The 22,178-nt window shown below is 38.1% G+C and overlaps 1 protein-coding gene across 1 annotated transcript; it reads right to left on the reverse strand.

Moving 5' to 3' along the window:
* Window positions 1-7,715: 7,715 nt before the first annotated feature.
* Window positions 7,716-19,248, reverse strand: tmem221 (transmembrane protein 221). Its single transcript, XM_004911025.4, has 3 exons — window positions 18,192-19,248; window positions 16,031-16,116; window positions 7,716-9,583 (listed from the first exon to the last, which is right to left on the reverse strand). Exons 1-3 carry the CDS (start codon window positions 18,476-18,478, stop codon window positions 9,036-9,038), a joined length of 921 nt encoding a protein of 306 aa, XP_004911082.1. The 5' UTR covers window positions 18,479-19,248; the 3' UTR covers window positions 7,716-9,035.
* Between the last annotated feature and the right edge of the window lie 2,930 nt (window positions 19,249-22,178).

Raw genomic sequence — 22,178 nt, forward strand, 5'->3', positions numbered from 1 at the left:
TGAAAGCCTGTTCAGGTATGGGAACCCTTATCCGGAAACACATTATCCAGAAAGTTCCTAATTACGGAAAGGCCATCTCCCATAGACTCCATTATAAGCAAATAATTCTAATTTTTAAAAATGATATCCCTTTTTTCTATAATAATAAAACAGTACCTTGTACTTGATCCAAACTAAGATATAATTAATCCTTATTGGAGGCACAACAATCCTATTGGGTTTAATTAATGTTTTAATAGTTTTTTGGTGGATTTAAGTTATGGAAAGATCCCTTATCCGGAAAACCCCATGTCCCGAGCATTCTGGATAACAGGTCCCATACCTGTAATTCGCATAGCTATCAAAAATGACACTTTGTAATGGATCACTTTCTACCTGGTCTTAAATATGAAATTGTGCAATCAACTTTATACATATATATATATATATATATATATATATATATATATAAAACAGAGAGAAATAGTTACTAAGGTGCAAATGAAAGAAATTGAAACACTCCCCTTATTATCATATACACACAAATACTTACATGCAAAGGTAAAGCCGCTATCAGGGAGTAAAGTTCTGTCGAGGACCCAGGTGGGAACTAGGCTGTCCAACCTTTTTATTAATATTTTGTGATTGAATTGGTCTCCCAATGCACACTTAGGCCCCCTGGTACCCTGCAATAAAGGGACACCTGATGCTCAGGTAGCACAGGGCCTGGAGGCAGTGGGCAAACTGATGCTGGTAGCATGGTTACAGGTGCAATGTACCACCCCACAAACCCTGGTTACAGACAAGCTCCATGTTGTTCCATCAGGCAGAGCAGGTAATTGAGACCCAGAAATATAAAAAAAGAATTTTTTAAAAATCTTACATACCGATGGATAATCCCATGGTTGTGTAGAAACTGCAAGCCACACACGATCTCTGCAGCGTGGAGCCTTTGGAATAAAACAAAATATTTAAAAATGTTATAATAAATAAATATCTCTCATTAGTGTTCTCTCTAAAAGCAAGTGCTGGAGCACCAAGAAGAGCAAAAAAGCCTTCCATTAGTGCTCATTTTCTAGGAACTTTTATCCAGAGCCATGATGCACTATGCACTGTGCTCCAGATTAAACGTTTGGTGCAAGGTACAGAGCATTGCACTGGTGGGCACAAGGCAGCATTGTTATTACTGTCTGCCTTAGGCTTCTGTCATTACACCCATGGGCCGTGTTCAAGAAGGGAGTGCAGATCTTCGCACTACTACAGCACAAAATTTTCCTCCTGTGATATAAAGGTGGTCTGTGCCAGTTTTTTGCACCCTGTCACAACTTTAAAACTGACCCCAAGAATACAGACCTCATTAGATTCTTGATTTTATATGAAATTACAAACAAGTTGCTTCTCTTGGTCTCTTGGTTATGCCTTATTCCTATCACTCATTTTGCCACTTACATTACTGTGTCCATCTCCAGTCTGGCATCCTCGATCAGATTCTCCAAGGTCCCTCCGCTGACATACTCCATGACAAATATACCATTCCACTGAATGCAAAAAGAAAAGGGAAAAATCTGAACCACTTGCACATATAAAAATTAGACACATAAATGACTGCAGACTGCACAAAAGGCTAACACAAGATAGAAAGAGTAACTGTATAGAGTTGGTTAAATATAGACAAATAGATTAGAGACCGGTAGAGAAATTCAGATTAATTACATACAGATATGCAGATGTAGACATTTGGGGATAGATGGATGGAACAGGATACCAAGTTTATATGAAGGGAGTATAACAAAGGAAAACCAGTACTTTTTTCCACAAAAGAAGGCAACCCTATTAACCTGCTATATATATAGTTTGAGTACAGACAGCTACCTGCTAGTCTGAGCCAAAAACGTTTGTGAATAGAAAAATATCAGAAGAAATTATGAAGAGAGTATGGAAAATGTTACTTGAACAAAAGGTTGAGTATGAATAGAAGTATGGTTTACAATATGTCAAAAATCCTGTGGTGGCATGATCAACTGGGGAAGACTGGGTATTCATTAAAAACTCACTTTAGTGCTGACTGACCAAAGGAAGTAATAGAACTCACCACAACTTTCTATTCAGTTGTATGGGATTACAAGAGGCATATTTATCAGTGGGTAAAATTGAAAGTTCACCCTCTATTGTATATGGCCTTTCATAAACATGACACCTTAAGTTGACACTATCTCGTACCTGAGTTTGGAATGATCCATAGGCATGGCAAAGGTAGGGGCACCCAGCAGCCAACTTCAGCACACGAGCCTCTTTGTTGAGGTCAGCAGGATTGGTCTTGTTATTTTTAATGATAGCCTTTATGGCTACCTGCTGGCTTTTGTTGGGCAAAGATGCCAAAACTACCTGTTAAAAAAGAGAAATGATTAAGAGATTGTTTCCAAGGTCCATGGCTGGATTTACCTGTAACACCACACAGGCCACTGTTTTGAGGCAGTGACACATGGGCAGAATCCTAAAATTAATCCTAAATAAGCATATGATTCATCCCAAAATCAATTCTGAATAAAATAATAAGTTTGAAAAGCCATTAGGTTATTGGTATTAGAAAAGGAACAGAAACATTGTGGTAACTGCTGAAATTCTGTTAATTCAGTCTTTATCCATATGAAGATATTTCACTAGAAATTTCAGTTCAGTTGCTGTTAATGTTTCAGTAAAGATATTTGGGCAATCATTTCACATTTCCTACCAGACATAAATAGGAAAAAACAGCTATCATTTCCCAGATGAACATCACTTACCTTGCCAAATGTACCACTCCCAAGCTTTGCATGGATCTTACACTTGCTGACTGCCTCTTGGAGAGGCATCTCATCTTCATCCTCCAAACGGGGCCTCTTCACGTTACCGCCTCCTTCTGGGAGTAAAGAGAGAAATGTAAACAGAATTAAAGTAGTTACTGGAAAATATAGAAACTAATTGGGGTCCAATTTGGCATTTCTTTAATATGACATCTTATCAGTCAACAGGCTATTGTGATACTAATATCTACAGTTAGTATTAATGTTTGTATATATAGTTAAGGTCTTTCTGAAGCTCTCCACAAGTGATCCTTTGCTCTTGGACAATTGTTCTGTTTATTCTTCAATACTTATTCCCGGTGTCATTCCACTTTATTACACATAACTTAATTTAAATACTTATTTCTTTTGATTTTTTTGTATGTGTGGATTACTTTGGTTGTTGCAAACGTCTGGTGTAAATTGTCTGGTGTAAATGTCAATAGCCCCATTAGAAATATATTTACTGAGAAAAGCCAATCTGTACTTAGTATATATGTATGCACCGTCTGTTTTCTGTTAGTTCCATCAAGTTCAACCCTTCCAAGTAAAACCAGCACACACGAACCTATACTGACCTATCTATACACTCACATACATAGAATTAGCAGGTATAGTTGTTTTTTTTAAAAAAAAACAAAAATAACCACACTCAGCTGACATGAGGGTTGATTCACTAAAGTGCGTTAAAATGAGCGCTATTTATAGCATGAGTTAAAAATGTTATCGCGTCTAATTTTTCGCGTCTTAACGCACAATTCATTAAAAGGATACTTGTGTTAATTTAGACGCGATGCTGTTTGCGTTATTTAAGTCACGAAGACTACTTTTGTGCAGTATTTCATGCAACGGTGCAACAGTATTTGATGCAATCGTCCATTTTAACACAAAAAAAGCATGCGATAACGCATATCGCACTTTAGTGAATCAACCCTATGGCCTCTATGCATGCTCACTGCACAAGACTCCACATGTTAAAGCTTATTTGCACAACATTTGGACAAGCCAATGAAATTCTGGGAGAATATAGTCTGGTTAGATGAGACCAAAATTGAACTCTTTGAAAGCCATTGCGCACCATATTTGGAGGAGAAATGGTACTGCACATCACCCCAAAAACACCATACCAACAGTAAAGTTTGGAGGTCGGAACATCATGGTGTGGGGCTGTTTTTCAGCATATGGTACTGGCAGACTTCATATAATTAAAGGAAGGATGAATGGAGAAATGTACCAGGACATTCTTGAAGAATTTGCTGCCATCTACCAGGATGCTGAAGATGAAATGAGGGTGGGCCTTGAAACTGTTATTTTCTAAGTATTAAATACATTTCACTAAGCATATTTAATACTTATTCTCTGTGTCATTCCACTTTACTACACATAATTTATGGACTTGTTTTGATTTCATTGTATGTGTGGATTACTTAGGTTGTTACTGACATAAATTAAATTTCATGTCAATAGCCCCATTAGAAATATGGGCTGTATATTTATATATCTCAATCATATCTGTATACTAACAACTTTACATATATTATATATAATATGTTCAAAACCATAATTATATTTTGCTTTTCTGTAAGGGATGCTGCTCCTATATTAAATGGCAGATATCTTTTTATTGAGAGGCATAATATTCTGATGGTGTTTTATCCCTAAGTGAATTTAGGGCTCAGTGACATCAGCATCCATCGCCCACCACTACCCCAAGCAATTGAGCCTAAAGTCACTCAGTGACAACAGCATCCATCGCCCACCACCACCCTAATAACCCCCCAATCAGCCCAACCCGTCACCCCTTCCCACGAGCGGAAGGCCCTGCCTAACCAAACCTAAAAAGCGCCTAGGCACTTCCATGGTCCGTGGTTTGTAATCCTTTAGCCATGTGCATACGTAGAGATTAATTTTGACAACCAATTTGAGTTTGGAAACTGATACAGTACACATAATGGCTGTTTATTTAACTTGCCAATAAGACAGTTAGATGGTCCTTGCCTGACCAATATTAATTTTGATTAAATTTTAATTAATTTATTTCTCTGCAGTAATCTGTAGATATCAATAAAAGTTAAATATTAATTGTGTTATTGAATTCATTCCAATGTGGCATAAGAGGGGGAGGTGCAATATTTATAATAATAATTATTGTCTACTGTTACATGGGCACTCACTGCATAGACAGAATATAATCTATATGTTTGGAAATATAGTAAGAGATATAAAAGGAGAGACACAGATAGATAGATGATAGATGGATAGATAGATAGATATAGATGGGTACCAACACAGATAGATCAGACCTGACCAACTGACAAGTAGGAAGACAGTTACACAGACAGAATAGATACACATGTGAGGGTACAGCATTTATATACAGCATTATATTTTAGGTTTTGATAAGGTCTTGCCTCTTGATGCCTTCATTAAAATGCACATTACAAACTGTGGCACATAAATACAGAATAACAGAATCTCAACTGTAACTTAATTTTTAGGTCCATTGTCAATTTTTACCTACCTTCTTTGATGCTGTCTTCATTGCTTCTGGGCCTTTTTCTTGCTTCTTCCTTCTGTTCTTTTTCCTTTTCTTCCTCCTTCCGTTCTTTTTCCTTTTCTTTCTCCTTCCCTTCTTTTTCCTTTTCTTCCTCCTTCCTTTCTTCCTTCTTGCTGTCACTGCAACTATGAATCTTGACCTTTTTCTTCCTCTTTCCACCACTTTCTCTCTCGGCGCTGCCTTCAGTGTCCATTTTTCTCTTCATCCTGATGTTACCACTCTTCTCCTTTTCCATCTCTCCCTTTGTAGCTGGTTGTATTTGCTTTTTTTCCTCACTCCTTATTGGAGGAGTACTCTTTTCCATTACTGGAGGAGCTTTTTCACCCATAATTGGGGATTTCGCTCTTTTAGAATAAAAAAAATCGCAAGAAGACGCTTCTGAATCTCAGAGATGCACGCTGGTCTGAGTCAAACCAATGTACTGGTTTTAACTGTCACTCTCAGGACTGAGCTGTGCCCAACTGTCACAATGTCATGTGGCATGCATCAGGGAAAACACTCACTAGAACTTAGAAGACTAACTATGACAGTTGAACTATGTAGGACACAGATACAAACATGAGCTTTTATAAATGCAGAAAGTGTTCCATTTTATGTGGAACAGTACTGAATTGGGGACCCTAAATAGGATTGATGAGTTTTTCTTTTTTAACAGTACAATTGACATTTTGGAAACATGTCCTATAGGGATGCACCAAATCCAGGATTCAGTTCGGTATTCGGCCAGGATTCGGCCTTTTTCGGAAGGGTTCGGATTTGGGTGCATATGCTTATTAGAATTTGGAAGGGTTAAATGTTGTCATGTGAACACGCAAGTGGAAAATTTTTCACCGCACGGCGACATTTAACTGTTTCAAATCCTAATTCGCATATTCTAATTAGGATTCAACCAAATTCCTTACAATGGATTCGGGGGTTTGGCCAAATCCGAAAAACTGGGTTAGGTGCATCCCTAATGTCCTAATAGCTCTGCATTCTAATTGGCAAGTCCATTTTTGCAAGCAAGCTTTTAAATATGCCATTTTAATTTTAGGAACTCCCTATGAAGGGGCATTTAGGGTCTTTTCTGACCCTTCAAATAAAATCCTATTGTCAGGAAGTGAAAATGTCCTCTAAGTGCTTAAAGAGCTTAATGGGTACATGGTGTAAATAGTCATAGTTGTGCAATAGTTGCATAAATGGACCCTGTCCATTTTGTGAAATTTTTTGTATAGCTCAACCTTCCATCTGTAATATCTTAGGCCAGTGCTGTCCAACTTCTGTGGTGCCGAGGGCCGGAATTTCTCTAGCATACATAGTGGAGGGCCGCTAATGGAAGCCGGTTTTGACCACTCCCCTTTTTAAATTAATCAATTAATGGTGGTAGTGCAGCAAAAACCGAAATGCTTGGTGCTCACTGTGGGGATATCAACTATGATTCATATGTGAAAGAATTATATTATATCATATTAAGACACACCCTTAATTCTATATGCCTCCTCCTTCTCCCCTGTGGGAGCAACCACCAGCACATAACTACACACCTTTGGGATCATATAATGAATATTTACAAATGCTAACAAACTCTCAGAACAAACCCCTGCCAGGTTGACCTCCCACAGGCAGCATAGGACAGACAGAGTATGGCACACACAGGCAGCATAGGGCAGGCAGGGTATGGCACACACAGGCAGCATAAGGCAAGCAGAGTATGGCACACACAGGCAGCATAGGGCAGGCAGGGTATGGCACACACAGGCAGCATAGGGCAGGCAGGGTATGGCACACACAGGCAGCATAAGGCAAGCAGAGTTTGGCACACACAGGCAGCATAGGGCCGGCAGGGTATGGCACACACAGGCAGCATAGGGCAGGCAAGGTATGGCACACACAGGCAGCATAGTGTGCCATACTCTGCCTGCCATACCCTGCCTGTGTTTGCCATATTCTCCCTGCCCTACCCTGCCTGTGTGCCATACTCTGCCTGCCCTACTCTGCCTGTGTGTGCCATACTCTGTCTGCCCTACCCTGCCTGTGTGTGCCATACTCTGCCTGCCCTACCCCACCTGTGTGTGCCATACTCTGTGTACCCTATGCTGCCTGTGTGTGTCATGCTCTGTCTGCCCTATGATGCCTCTGTGTGCCATACACACCTGCATAGGGCAGGCAGTATATACAGTGACACAATGCTGGCACTGCTCCTACAGGGGGATTACATCCTGAATCTGAGGTGTAAACCATGCAGGGGGGCCAGTTAATCTCAGTACTGATACCATTTAAAACTTACACACTGCACTATATTATCAGAGCCAATGAGACAGTCTCAAATGGAGTTGTTCAGAAATTCTTTAAACAGCAAAAATACACACACAATAAAATACTCTCACCTATATTTTGCTTTATTGTTTCTCTATTCCTGCACAATACCAATATCAATTACATATAAAATGTGAATTTGTTGGCACTGGTCATTCAAAATGTACCTAGGTTTAGATGTCACCATAAGAATATACATAAACAGCATATGCCTATTTAAGGACGTGTCCATTTTCCATAATTTTACAATTATAACAGTGAATTTGGCAGCATAAGGCTACAAGGATCAGCATTTTTATATTAAAAAATTGCTTTAAAAAGGAGAATTAAGCAAAATCAAGCAAAGGTCGCCCTGGGGATTGTAATGGTGAAATATGCATGTTTTTTTTGTACTAAATTAAATAATAATTAGATGATGTCATCCATAGCAAGTCTGATAAGGATTATACTTTGATAATGACCTTAAACTATACTATAAAAAGACGTAATGGCTGGGAAGGGCAGAGCTCTCCTGGCTTCTAAATGCATCTGTATTCTGCAATGTAATATCTCAATCAAATTAACCTTTTTTTACCTGTTGCTATTTCTGACATAATTCCTTTTTAGTGAAAGTTTTGTACTGCTCTTCCATCTGATAATAATGCCAAGTATTCATATAATATAAGAGCACGTGCAGCCCTTGAAAATATTTGCCTTAAAGTGACACTTTAGTGCTGCAGGTAATAAAGCTATCAATTCTATCTTTCAAGAATGAAAATGGCAGGGCAATAGGTTTAATTAGGTGAAAAAGCCTTACAGCATGTCTGGAAAAAAGTCACAAGAAGTATTATTTTTTTTTTTATTTTAATCATTAATACATGATTGTATTGACATATGGTGTTTTCTACTATAGGCCTCTTTTTAGTTGCATTTTTGTGCCTGGAGATAAAACATAATACTGTTTTGCTATGAGCAAAGTAGGGGCAGTTATGCTAGAGAGAAAGGTAAATGCACCCTATGTGGCTCCCAAAAAAGTCATCTCTGGAGGTTATGTTACTGCCACTGAAAATCATATGATCTCTAATTTACTTCTGTCCTCAGTGATTTCTTTTTACCTAGTAATACTTTTACCCCATAATATTTTTTCTGTAAACTATCATATGAATTGTAAAGTGGTTTGCACACATTTTCTCCCACCACATCATTTACAAATATTGTTCTAACTTCTGATCTGATTTTACACATTCCGTTGCATGTTTAAGGCCATGTAAAAAATATCATAAACTCACATTGCTATGCACTTGAGAAAACTCTAAAATGTGCTGGTAACAGCATAGCGTCTTTCAGAGTCACTTTATCTGGTTTGTGTATATCGGCTTGTTACATTTACTTGGTTTCAGCGTTTATACCAGTGTTGAATCTTTTCCCACTACTCCTGGTTTTCTTGGTACCACGTTTCTCATCTCCTGAGTTAGTCCATTCCAGGGTTTGGAGTTTGGCTGCATAAGTCCAGATTCTACAGATAATGTTCGATGCATCCTGGGTATGATGTAACTCTCAGCTCCATTGTTTTTAATGGGATGCCCCCCCTGGCTTATCACAGTCATGTTGCTGTGTGGAGGTGAAAGTGACTGCACTTTCTGCTGCTGTTGAAGAAAAGGTGGATAGGAAAACTCACGGTGGATCTCAGGACGGGGACGCACAGGGGAGAGCTCTTTGCTGTTGTTAAGGTCGCTGGATGGAGCCGAGTCTGTAAGTTCTCCGCCATGGGCAGAATCATTTTCATAGAGGGTGCTGTTTAGCTGATCATGGCTTTGGCGGGTTGCCTGGGAGGCTTTGTGTAGAGTATGTACAACCACGACTGTCATAAAAATAGCGCTTGAAGTTAAAATACAGGAGCTGGCTATCCCCGTCTCTATTTCAAACAATATCAGCATGTAGAGAGACACAGCTGCAGAGAAAAAAAAATATCTATTTTAAGAAATTTAGCATTTGTTACTGGATGATAAAAGTTTAGTCAAAGTTTTGTGGCTTTCATTTATGAACATTTTCTGTACATCCTTGCAACATGAATTTATTGAAGTATACAATCAAAATTTTTACTCTCCCTGTTTATTTTCGGGAATTTTTTTTTTGTGTTTTAAATTCGCATTCACTGTATGTCAACACATGAGTTAACTGATTCTGTGTTTCAGGCTTCACAGGCCCTTTACCTTGATAAACATAATAATGTGAATAAAGTGTGTTCTGGTGTGCCTGTGTCCAGATTTCCCTCACTTATTTACTTGTTTCAGTATCATGCCAGCAGTGACATATAGCTACCATACAGCAGAACACTGCAGCCATGGGGGGCCCAAACAGATTGAGGGTCTGCTGTATGTTGTACAGTGCCATTCTGCTTCCTGTTTCTTTACAGTCTCAGAGCAAGCACACATGCAATGGTTGCATGGAGGTACACAGGTACTGGGCCAAAAAATGTTTTTGGAGGGAAACCCATTGGCGGTACAGGTATAGGACCCGTTATCCAGAATGCTCGGGACCAAGGGTATTCAGGATAAGGGGTCTTTCCGTAATTTGGATCTCCATACCTTAAGTCTACTAAAAAATCAAGAAAACATTAATTAAACCCAATAGGATTGTTTTGCATCCAATAAGGATTATTTATATCTTAGTTGGGATCAATTACAAGGTACTGTTTTATTACTACAGAGAAAAATCAGTTTTAAAATTCTGAATTATATGATTAAAATGGAGTCTATGGGAGATGGGCTTTCCATAATTTGGAGCTTTCTGGATAACGGGTTTCCGGATAAGGGATCCCATACCTGTACTAATCTCATATTTTAGAAAGGGCCTGTACCCTCAAAACTCAAATCTCCAAAGATCCCAGGGGTTATATAATTTGCTAATTAGATGCATGTTAAAAATAAAATCTGTGTATTTTATGCATTTTTATAGCATAATAGTGTCTCCATGATGGCTGGAGGTATACTATATGGCCAAAAGTAATTTCCAGATTTGGCTAATAAAGCCATACACATCATTACTGACCAGGTGCCACTACATTATACAGGAACTTTCTTAAATACCTTCCTATAGAACACAAACCTTTCCCCAATAAACTTAAAAAATATATATATATACACAATGTATATAAATATATACAATGTCTACAATTATTCCAATATTGTCCAATATTAAATCCATCGCAAATTGTGTCTGTCCTTATTATTTAGTACATATTGGGGAAATTGCACCTTTAAGCTTTATCCCTGGGTGGCAGTTCATCAAAAAACATAGGTACAGTACGGCCACATTTTAGCCTACCTAGGCTAAGTGTTCAACTGTTTTACTGACTAACACAGTACCTTTTAAATGATATTGATAGCAGTAGCAGTTTGTATGTATGCTTATTACTCTTCTCCTCAGATATGTTGAACTCTTTTAATGCTCTGGGTGAGCTTTCTAAATGCCTGACCTAGATCACCAGCAATATATTTTACTGTTACAGCTATCCAATCTATTTATTTTTTTAATAACTAATATTTTACCCATACTTTTTTACTAACTTAAATTAAGCACATTTTAAGATTGATTACTGTATATACTCGAGTATAAGCCTAGTTTTTCAGCACCCAAAATGTGCTGAAAAAGTCACCCTCGGCTTATACTCGAGTCGGGTGCCATGAGTCCCTCTAGACTAGCACCCTCTCTCCTTTGTCTGCAAATTAGGCCACCCGCAACCAGACCCTCCAGTGCCCTGGCCTAGGCTCCCACTAGCAATACTTATTTCCCCTTACATCTCCTCCGGGACCGGGTCTGCTGCCAGTTTGCCAATGTGCAATGAGCGTGGGGTAGTACTCATATTGTTTTTGTTGACCCTCTTCTCCACTTACAGAGCTAGTTTACTGTTTTTCTTTTAAATAAATATTGAAAAACATATACCCCACTGATGCCTCAATTAATGTAATTTTTATAGGTATTTATTTTGATTATTAAAACTTAGCAGTAGCTGCTGCATTTACCACCCTAGGCTTATACTCGAGTCAATACGTTTTTCCAGTTTTCTTAGGTAAAATTAGGTACCTCGGCTTATATTCGGATTGGCTTATACTCGAGTATATACGGTATATTTTTAACTAAATATAATTTTGGAATTCACACCACATTCTCCAAGGCAAGGTTTTTAAATCTGCCATCTAATATAAACAGATTGATTTGGAATACAGTGCAGCTAAAGTCATTCTCCTATGCTGATGCCTGTTGAAAAGCATGAAATACAATCAAATACACTTCTAGATCAAATGAGATTGTTTTTGTCTGCAAAGGAAAATAATGTTATTAATGTTTAATGACCTAGGTGGTGTGCTTATAGTCTTGGATATTTCACTTTCTAAATAAGCTGCAAATTCCCTTTTTAAATTTAGAGGGAATGTAAATATGTACAGGTATGGGATCCCTTTTCCGAAAACCATTATCCAGAAAGTTCCGAATTACGGAAACACATTCTTTCTAAGGAGGTGTCTCCCATAGACTCCATTATAACCAAATCATTCATAAATGATTTACTTTTCTCTGTAATAATAAAACAGTACCTTGTATTTGATCCCAACTAAGATATAATGAATCCTTATTAGAGCAAAAACAATACTATTGGGTTTAATTACTGTTTAAATAATTTTTTTAGTAGACTTAAGCTGGCCATACACGTGGCGATCTAACGATGTTCGCACGAAACATCGTCAGATCCGCCACACACAGTCAGGGCTGAAACAGCAGATAAGGAGGTAGAAACAATAGGATTTCTACCTCCTTCTGCCGATTCAGCCCTGACGGCAGATTTTGGTCAGGCTCCTTCTATGGCGCCCGATCAAAATTTTATAACCTGGCTGATCGGCGAGTCGTCCGATATCAGCAGCTTCCTGCGATATCGGTCGACTCGCCGACATGCCATACACGCACCGAATATCGTACGAAACGAGGTTTCGTACGATAGTATCGGTGCGTGTATGGCCAGCTTTAGGGTAGGAGATCCGAATTACAGAAAGACCCCTTATCCGGAAAACCCCAGGTACCGAGCATTCTGGATAACAGGTCCCATACCTGTATATACAACTGTATGCATGTGGCTCTATTAAAGTAATCAACAGTATCAAAATAGTCATGCAAGCATGATCCCTTATCTCTGAACTATTATATATTCAATTGTCCTTATTTGCTACTACCTGAAATTAAAGTGAAACTAAACCCAAATTGTAACTAACTTACTCTGAGCACTTTTCTCATTTACATTAATTTCGTGTGGTTTCTGAGATATTAGCAGTTTTACTTTTATTGCCAGGCATCAGTCACCAGAGAATCAGTCAAGGAGGACTCCTTCAGCATCTAGCACTGTAATGCAGGTGGTAAGGACAGGGCCCAGTTGCTGGCTATGTGTCATGCCACTCCTACCTTGCATATCAGAATGATACGCAAGGTAGGGGACAGGAGGGGAGGACACCTATATGCATCCCCCCATCTGCCTCTTTTGAATGGAGAACTGCCTAACAGAGGAAGCATTACATTCACAAGTACAAGTTTTTGTGCTGAAACAGAGCCCAAAGGCCTGTGGCTATTCACACAATACACCATGCAGTAGGCAAAGTGCAAAAAAAGCCCACTGTTGTCTTTTTTCTGCTCTTTGCCCACTGCTTGGGGCATTATACATGAGCCCTCTTGACTCTAAAGGAGCTGCTGAGATGAAATCCGTGCATTAGCAGAGTAAAACTGCTTTCTCAGAAACCACCAAAAATAAATAAAAATGTATTAAAAAAGAGCTCAGAGTAAGTTCCATTGATTTTATGCTTGAGTTTAGATCCCCTATAAGTAGTGTGAGATACATTTTGGCTGAAAGGGAACCATCATATCCATCTTAATACTGATTTATTAAAAACTTAAATATGTGAACTTTGTTTCAGTGTTACAGTACTGGCAATTAAAGGAAGGCTTTTTGGTTGAAAAGCAACTATCCTCATTCATATGTAAAACAGAAAGGAAGTCCAGGATCACTGCTAGAAATTCCATTTATTATTATCCTAATTATAGATTGTTTAGCCATAACTGGGTCCTATCAGAACGATACAAGTTTTTCTTGTCTTATAAGCCAGGGAATTGGCTCCACAAGAAAAGCATTTTGATTAAGTAGATATCCTCCTCATTTGTATGCAAAGAAAAAAAAATAATTCAGGGACTTCCTTCTACAGTATTGTCATATAAAATAAGTAAACCCTTTATTTTAAAATCAATAAATAGACTCCAAGCAGCCATAGGCTTGCTACCTGTCCAGTATTTTTCTCCAGAAAACACGGCAACCCTAAGCAGTCCCCAAAATGACATACCTCTCTCCCAACATTGAGTCTTATATCTTAACTAAGATAGAAGCTGAACCATTGTGCAGAAATCAGTCACTTCCTTATCTAGTGTAATTTATTCAGCAAAACACCATGGAGGGAGCCCAGCAAATGAGAGTACAAATATTTATTAGCACATTTATTATCACATGGGACACTTTACAAATGATAGTTGTATCTTTGTGTTTGTAATTCCCTCCACATAAGCTCATTTCACAACTTTCCCTATTTAAAAATGATTGTTGGCTTACATGATTTTTCCCTATGCTTAATTAACTTGTTAAGTGTAGCAGAAAGTAAAAACACAAAGAAAGATGTTCTTTTATAAATAAAAATAAATTGTTGTATTAAAAGTCCTCATTTACTATGGATGTGCCACATATATTTGAATAGGTCGGCACTCACGATAAATAAGCAATAAATGCCTGGGTGCAGTCCTCCACAAGCGAAGATAATCAAAAATGGGCTGCTCCACACTTATGACAAAATACTGTGAATTATTAGGTGTATAACAAACAAATACAAATAAAATGATTGGGGAAATCATTTTATTTGTATTTTTCATATATCAGGTAAGGTACACATCATACACATCTTCAGCTTCCCCCAGGGCCCCCAAGCATCTTTCAGTTCCCAGCTGCCTCCTGCCGCTCCTCCTGCCGCTCCGGTGGCGTCCCCTGCTATGTGCCGCAGCTCCCCGCTACTTCTGCGCTTGTATAACGTTGCGCCCGGTGCGTGTGACGTCAGTACGCATGGGCGCAACCTTATAAAAGCGCAGAAGTAGCGGGGAGCTGCGGCACATAGTGGGGGACACCACCGGAGCGGCAGGAGGAGCGGCTACGCGGCACATAGCGGAAGACACCACCGGAGCCGGAGGAAGCAGGGCCCGGGACAATTGTCCCCCCCCGTGCCCCCCTGATGGCAGCCCTGCCAGAAAGCAAGGTGCAGGTAAGTACCCGGCGTATAAGACGACCCTCGACTTTGGCACAGATTTTTCAGGGTTAAAAAGTCATCTTATACGCCGGAAAATACGGTATATCCATACATACACCATTTGGAGTATATATTGCAGTCATTGTTGTAATAAAAGTAATTGGAGTATGTGATAGATATAGATATATATATATATATTATCATTGTATATAGAAAGAAAGAGTATTGTTCTATGCGCCAACCCCTTTACTGAGCCTTTCTTCTGCTTTGAATAGGAAGTCAGTCAAAGGCCTGTCTACTGTGCATGCTTACTGCCATAGCTCCAATTGAAATCAATTAAATAGTAGCACAGGTATAGGACCAGTTATCCAGAATGCTCGGGACCAAGGGTATTCCGGATAAGGGGTCTTTCCATAATTTGGATCCTTATACCTACTAGTCTACTAAAAAATCAATAAAACATTAATTAAACCCCATAGGATTATTTTGCAGCCAGTAAGGATTAATTATACCTTAGTTGGGATCAAATACAAAGCACTGTTTTATTTTTACAGAGAAAAAGGAAATTCATTTTAAAAATCTGAATTATTTGATTAAAATGGAGTCTATGGGAGACATGCTATCCGTAATTCGAAGCCTTCTGGATATCGGGTTTCCGGATAACGGATCCCATACCTGAAGTAGTAGTAGAGAGTGCTTTGGCTTTCAATTCAATAAAGAAAGAAGACTCCATATACTTAAGAGGGTGGAGCTTCACACTACTGCAAATTGATTCAGCTAATCTTAGGAAGTCCATATAGTGGTATGGGTATCAGATCATATGAAAAATACAATAGGTGCAGAAACAACCCTGATTTGTCAACCCATCTGGCAACCTTCTGGTGTAGCATTTTCCATTCTAAATTGAAAAATGGAAAGCTGAATATCATACCGAAGAAATAAAGTCAGGGGAAATAACTTGCTCAGCAAGAGTCTTTACCCGTGGATACAGATTGGCAAGTGACACACTAGCAACAGTCCATATATTGTTGTATACTACTTTAAACTTACTCATGGGAAATAAAGCTGTTTTTTACCTGCTAAATACACAGCAATTCCAAGGCAGAACAGACAGATTGCAGATTGCCTAACACTGCGGTTATCCAACAGGAACCAGTCACCCCTACAAAAAATGTCAAGAATGGTTCATGAGGTTTTCAGTTTTATAGTTACAGAGATTTATTAGCAATTAATACAGCAGTGGTTGTAAATGCATGAAGAAATCATGCAGGGTATAAATATAAATAAAGCAAATACCATATAACCAATAGATTCTTATCAACCTGTGCTTGCAAAGTAAAAAATGTTACATACAAGAATTTATTGTTACTAATGTAGAGTAACATAACATAATGGACTTTTTTGTATGATGTATAATCAATATAATCAATAATTATAAAATCAGTATAGAGTAAAACCTATTATACAGGTAGGAGATTTATTATGCAGAATGCATAACAGATCTCCTATCTGGTTGCTAGGGTCCAAATTACTCTAGCAACCAGGCTGTGGTTTAAATTAGAAACTGGATTATAAGGGTTTCAGAGAAAAAATATTGTAGTAAATATTTCAAAAATCACTAACTGCAAATTAGAGTTGAACTACATATGAGATTATTTTCAAGAAGATATTTTTGTATGTGTCAGATCATCAGATTGCATAATACAAGTTGGATGTAGTTGCACATGAAAGATTTGCCATAAGACATGTGGGAAAGAACTTTTGATTTTAACGTAAATATGTTGGGCTAGATAAAATTCCACGCGTAAAATGAATCTTATGACATCTATGGGGAAATTCAGAACTGAATTAGTGGATAAGCTTTATTCATTGCATTGAATCTGGCCCATTGTGTGATGCAGCCAAAGTGAACAACAAACCATCCAGTTAGACATAAGAGCACGGAGGATCAGATTTTGTAGCAATATCTGTAGGAAAAAATCTCCTGGTCAGTGTACCCTTAGAATGCTGCTGTCGACATCATACTAAAAGTTAATTTTAAGGTGAACTACCCCTTTAAGGCTCTGCCAGTGGTTAATGAACTGGAAGAGCTTCACGCTAAGCTATTGTAGTCAGCAACTGGTCAGAACAAAGGGCGAGCATCTGAAATCTGGAGCAGAGATTCAAAAGGCAAAAAGCAGGCTCTTGAAATGCATAGAGAATGTGAGTTACACGAATAAAGCTGGTGGTGGAGGGAAATATTTGCTGCAAACCAGTACAGTAAACAAAAGAGAGAAGTATAGTATACCGTTAGAATAACTCTTGTAGAAATCACATCTTTTTTAAGGATAGCATTAAAACAATTCAAACTTTTTATAAGAAAAGTGAACAAGTTGCTAAATAAATAGATTGTGTAGAATAGCTTTCAAAGCTTTACAATGAGGAGTCTGCCACTTGTAGGAGATGCTTATTTGAAAGATTATTCTATTTTAAACTGTTATGCCTTATCTTCAGCTCAGTTACATTTCTGGACTTGTTCTGTTGAAGCCGAATGAAAAAAATGGTCTTTGTCCAATACTGGTAAGAAATGGTACTACAAGTAAAACTCTGTTTTATATTTTACTTACAATACATTTTAAAGGGGGTAGTTTACCTTTAAATTAACTTTTGGTATTATGTAGACATTGATATTCTAAGACAATTTGCAATTGGTCTTCATTTTTTATGGATTTTCAGTTCAGTTTTTGTTCAGCAGCTCTCCAGTTGGGTATTTCAGCAGCTGTCTGGTTGCTAGGGCCTTATTTACTCTAGCAACCAGCCAGTGGTTTGAACGAGAGATTGGAATATAAATGAAAGAGGACTTACATAAAAAGGCAATTAATAAAAAGTAACAATAACAATAAAATTGTAGTCTCACAGAGCAGTAGTTTTTGTCTGCTGGGGTTAGTGACCCCCAAATCTGGCAAGAGGCAGAAAAGGAAAGCATTTTTGCTTTTAAAAAACTGTTAGCTTCAGATCAGTGGAACCTTCAATAAGAAACCTTGTGCGGCTAATGTAAGGTTATCAAATCTACATATATAGAAAACTATTTTGGATTTAAGTAGACATTTTACATGTGCAAGATTTATTTTGCCATAGGGTTTTGCATTATGGGGAAAAGGCTGTGCACTAGAGGTCAAGGCACATTTCTATTTGCTGATTCATATTTAGGTACATGTAGGTATTTAGGTGTCATTACAAAAATACATTTCTACTTACCTTCCAGACTCAGGGTCATTTCTACCAACCTCAGCGGTGAAGTACGAATGAAGTAGACAGAGCAGAAGGCAACTGGCATTGAGAGCAAGACACAGAGCAGCCAAGACAGCAGAAGCTGGCAGCAAGAACCTACTTGCTCCTGGGCCCAAACCCGCCCCAAGCTCCCCCTGTCTTACTGAGTTCTGAACCTGAAAGATCAGTATGACTGAAAGCGAGGCCATGATGGCAGACAAGACACCAAACAGGCTTAGAACTGTTAGTGCCTGCTGAGTATAATGAGAAGGCATTGCTCCTTTTAACCGTGTTCTATACAAAAAATAATTCTGTTGATTTCCAACACAGTTAAATGAGAGTTATGTAGGCCAAAACACCTCAGATAAAACTTTAAACACTTTCTAATATAATTTGCATTTTAAAATAACCATCAAACACAGTCAAAATATCCAATAATCAAAAATTGTTTAAGAAAAAAAAATCAATATTTCAAAATCCAATGCACCATTTTCTTGTCTCTAAACAATAAAGTGATCCATCGCGAAAGAAAAAGATTTATATCACCAAAGAAACTCAATTCCTAAATCTAGTACTGCCTGCAACCTGCCTTTACTGAGCAAAACACACAAAGCATGCACATATACACAACAATACAATACCCCAACTAGTACTAGTAGTTGCACAACTCAGTGAAGGTCCTTTAAGGTTTACATGTAGGTAACTAATATTTTTAGTTTCCTTACTCTATGAAAAATTCATTTCTTATACTCACACGTCTGCATAGAAAACTTCGTCCCATTCCGAGCAAACATATACAACATCAAATCTCACCATTCAATCTCCTTCTTACCCCCCCGAAATCCCTCTCTTCTGAAACAGACTGCCCTTAATAAACTCTTCAAAAACTCCTGAAATATTAGATCTTGTAAGATTTAAAGCATTCCATGAAAAGCTAAAGAAAATGTGCTGAGAGAACAAGGCTCTACCAAAAAAGATTCTCCTGTCTCTTGGTAACAGTTGGGTTTTCACCAGAATAAAAGAAGGAATCTTTGAATTGTTTTGTTGAAAGAGAAGGAGGGGGGTAGGGGCGGGAATTTCAACCGTTTTTTAACTACATGCACTCCCAGTGAATCTGTAAGCAAGGAGGGGTTTTAGCATCATTTGACTGCATTTCTATTTTCTCTTTTAAGATATTTTATATATACTTATATGTACCTTTTTTTATGTTACATAGGATCTGCAGTAGTACAAGTGTGGAATTTCATTTTATTAATCCATATACATCTTCTTGTTTCCACTAAATTGAATATAATCAAAATTAGGCCAAACATACGTTATAAATGTTATTGCATAATTATTTTTTTTTTAGTATGTGCTTCTATATTTTTAAGCAGCCATTGCTAGAGAAACAATAAAAACTACAAAAAGTAATGGGCTATATGTTATTAATGGGACTTTATACTTTTTACAAATGGTTTTTTAAAATGAGAGTCTTCTGTTACTAGTCTTGCTTTGTTCTTATAATTACATATATTCAGTTCAAGGATTATTGTTCAGACAATCCAAACAAGTGCTTTAGCATTTTAATGGTAAACTGACTGCTGATGGCCTATTTCTACTAATACATACAGAAATAAAGGCGATTAATGCAGCATAAAAGATGAACATATATTTCACTAAGCGTGCACTTATAAATAGGGGGGTAACAAGAGTGTCAACAGTATTTTTATTTTTCAAAGGAGGATTTCCACAAAATGTAGTGGTGTGCCATGAATTCTGTCCCCTTATGATCAGATTTTGTGATGGTAATTACTTTACACAGTCTTTAAGTCCTAGCAGGATCCATTGTCTTTATAAATGCCCAGTGCAGTGTGTCTGACCGACCCATTGTCAGATTTCACAGTACAAAAATCTCAACTTCTTCTGAGCTAAACAATTTTGAGAAGTTTCAAATTCAGAAAATAAATCCTGCACCAGCAAATTTTAATGTTTTGTTTGGCCCAAGACTATAAATGTGAGCTCACTTAGACAGATGAACATACTGAAACAAGGATCTCAAATTGTATTTTATACAAGGAGTCAGGTCTTGTATATACAGTATATAAGCAGCAAGCATGAACAACTGTCATCTCACCAACAGAGCCCTTGCAGATATGTTGCTAGTGCCATAGCCACTTCATGCTGATACATAGTGGTATCATGCAAAACAAAGATCTTATGTCCACAGGGGTGCTGTTGTACTGAATTAACAGTGCCTGCGATGTGTACCATAAAAATTGGCTGTGGTAGTGCCCCATGTGTCCATATTCATCAGAATCATGTATTTATTTATACAGTGGCAGCAAGTTATGCAGCGCTTTACAGCAGTCTTGCAATTACCCCCCCCCCCCCCTTCTGTCAGTGAGCTGCAGACTTCAATGGGGGGGGGAGGTCGGATGCCTGCATCTTCTTACCTCTAAGGGCGAGAAATCTCCCTTGTCCCGGGCAACTAATCTCCCCAAAATGCCATCCCACCGGTTAGACTGCAAATCGCCGGTGTGATGGCATACACAGCGATTGGGTGCCAAGGGATATAAAGATTTTAGTGGGTTCCCTTTTATTCAGCTGGTCTTCCTTCACACAGTCTCAGGTCTCAATTAAAGAGTTAGTTAAGCTTTGTACATGGTGTTAACAAACTTTTGTTCATTAGCATTTATTCAGTTTTAAGCACCTTATTATACTAAATAATGTGTGAGAAAAAGTTATTTATAAACTAGTGCAACTGCTCCAGTAATGGTTAGAGGATCTTTGAAGGCTAGGTGATTTTTAACTTTGGAATGAAACCACTGTGTGTGCCCTTGTGCATTTGTAAAGAACAGTTATTGTGCATTTACTTGCATGGACATAATAAACCTACATACCATAAGGGAGAATTCATATGTAGAAACAAAAAAAATTTACCTTATTTCAGAAAGGGAAAGGTTCAGATTAGCAAGGGAAATTAGCTTTGTCTTTGGTATACAGGTATGGGATCCATTATCCAAAAAACAGCTATCTTTAAAGCTCCAAATTATAGAAGGCCATCTCCCATAGACTCCATTTTAAACAAAAATATTTAATTTCCTCTGTAATAATAAAACAGTACTTTGTACTTGATCCCAACAAAGATATAATTAAGTAGACTTAAAGTATGCCGATCCAAATTATGGAAAGATTCCTTATCGGGTAAACCCCAGGTCCCAAGCATTCTGGATAAAAGGTCCCATAGCTGTATGTCAATATGCTGAGAAGCAGTCATCCAGGTTGTTTTTTTTTGTTAAAATAACATGGTTACTGTAACCTAAAAACCTGGATCAAGCACAGGAATAAGAACAAGGCTGTACTGTACCCTGTAACCCATATCAACCAATCAGGTGTCAATAATGAAAATAATAATAATAGAGAGCTGACACTGAAATGCAGAACCCCAGATGCTAAGAAAGTAAATTCTATGAAAAAGAAAGTGCTGTATAGCCCTGCTGTATGAGAATTAAAGAGAGGCCTTGGTCTTTTCAAGCACGTAGAGGCTGACCAGTGGAGTGATCCTAAATAAAATAGAATATAAAATGGACAAAAAAGATAGCTGGCATGCAGTTATCGGGTCACTCTCAGGGTTGGAACTAGGATTAGAAGAAGAGGCTTATGCCCTAGGGTGCAATAAAAGAAGGGCGCCAAGCATGAACATTAACTTCATACCTAGCAGTACATCAGCTACCTTTAGTCTACATTTCATCTCTCCCACCTCCCCTAATCAAATCCATTCCCTGACCCTGCTCCTCATCTCATAGTGGGGGGGGGGGGTGGAAAGAAGAGGGGTGTGCCTGGGGTGCACCTCCCAATAGCCAGGCACTGGTCACAATTGTCAGAAACGGAAAATAACTTTACTTACAATGTAGGGCTGGGTGCACTCTGTTAACCACTATGTTTCTTGCTACTTGAGCTTCTAGAATGGAACACAAAAACCTGTCCCTCTCC

The sequence above is a fragment of the Xenopus tropicalis genome, chromosome 1 (assembly GCF_000004195.4).
Source record: "Xenopus tropicalis strain Nigerian chromosome 1, UCB_Xtro_10.0, whole genome shotgun sequence".
Lineage (NCBI taxonomy): Eukaryota > Metazoa > Chordata > Amphibia > Anura > Pipidae > Xenopus > Xenopus tropicalis.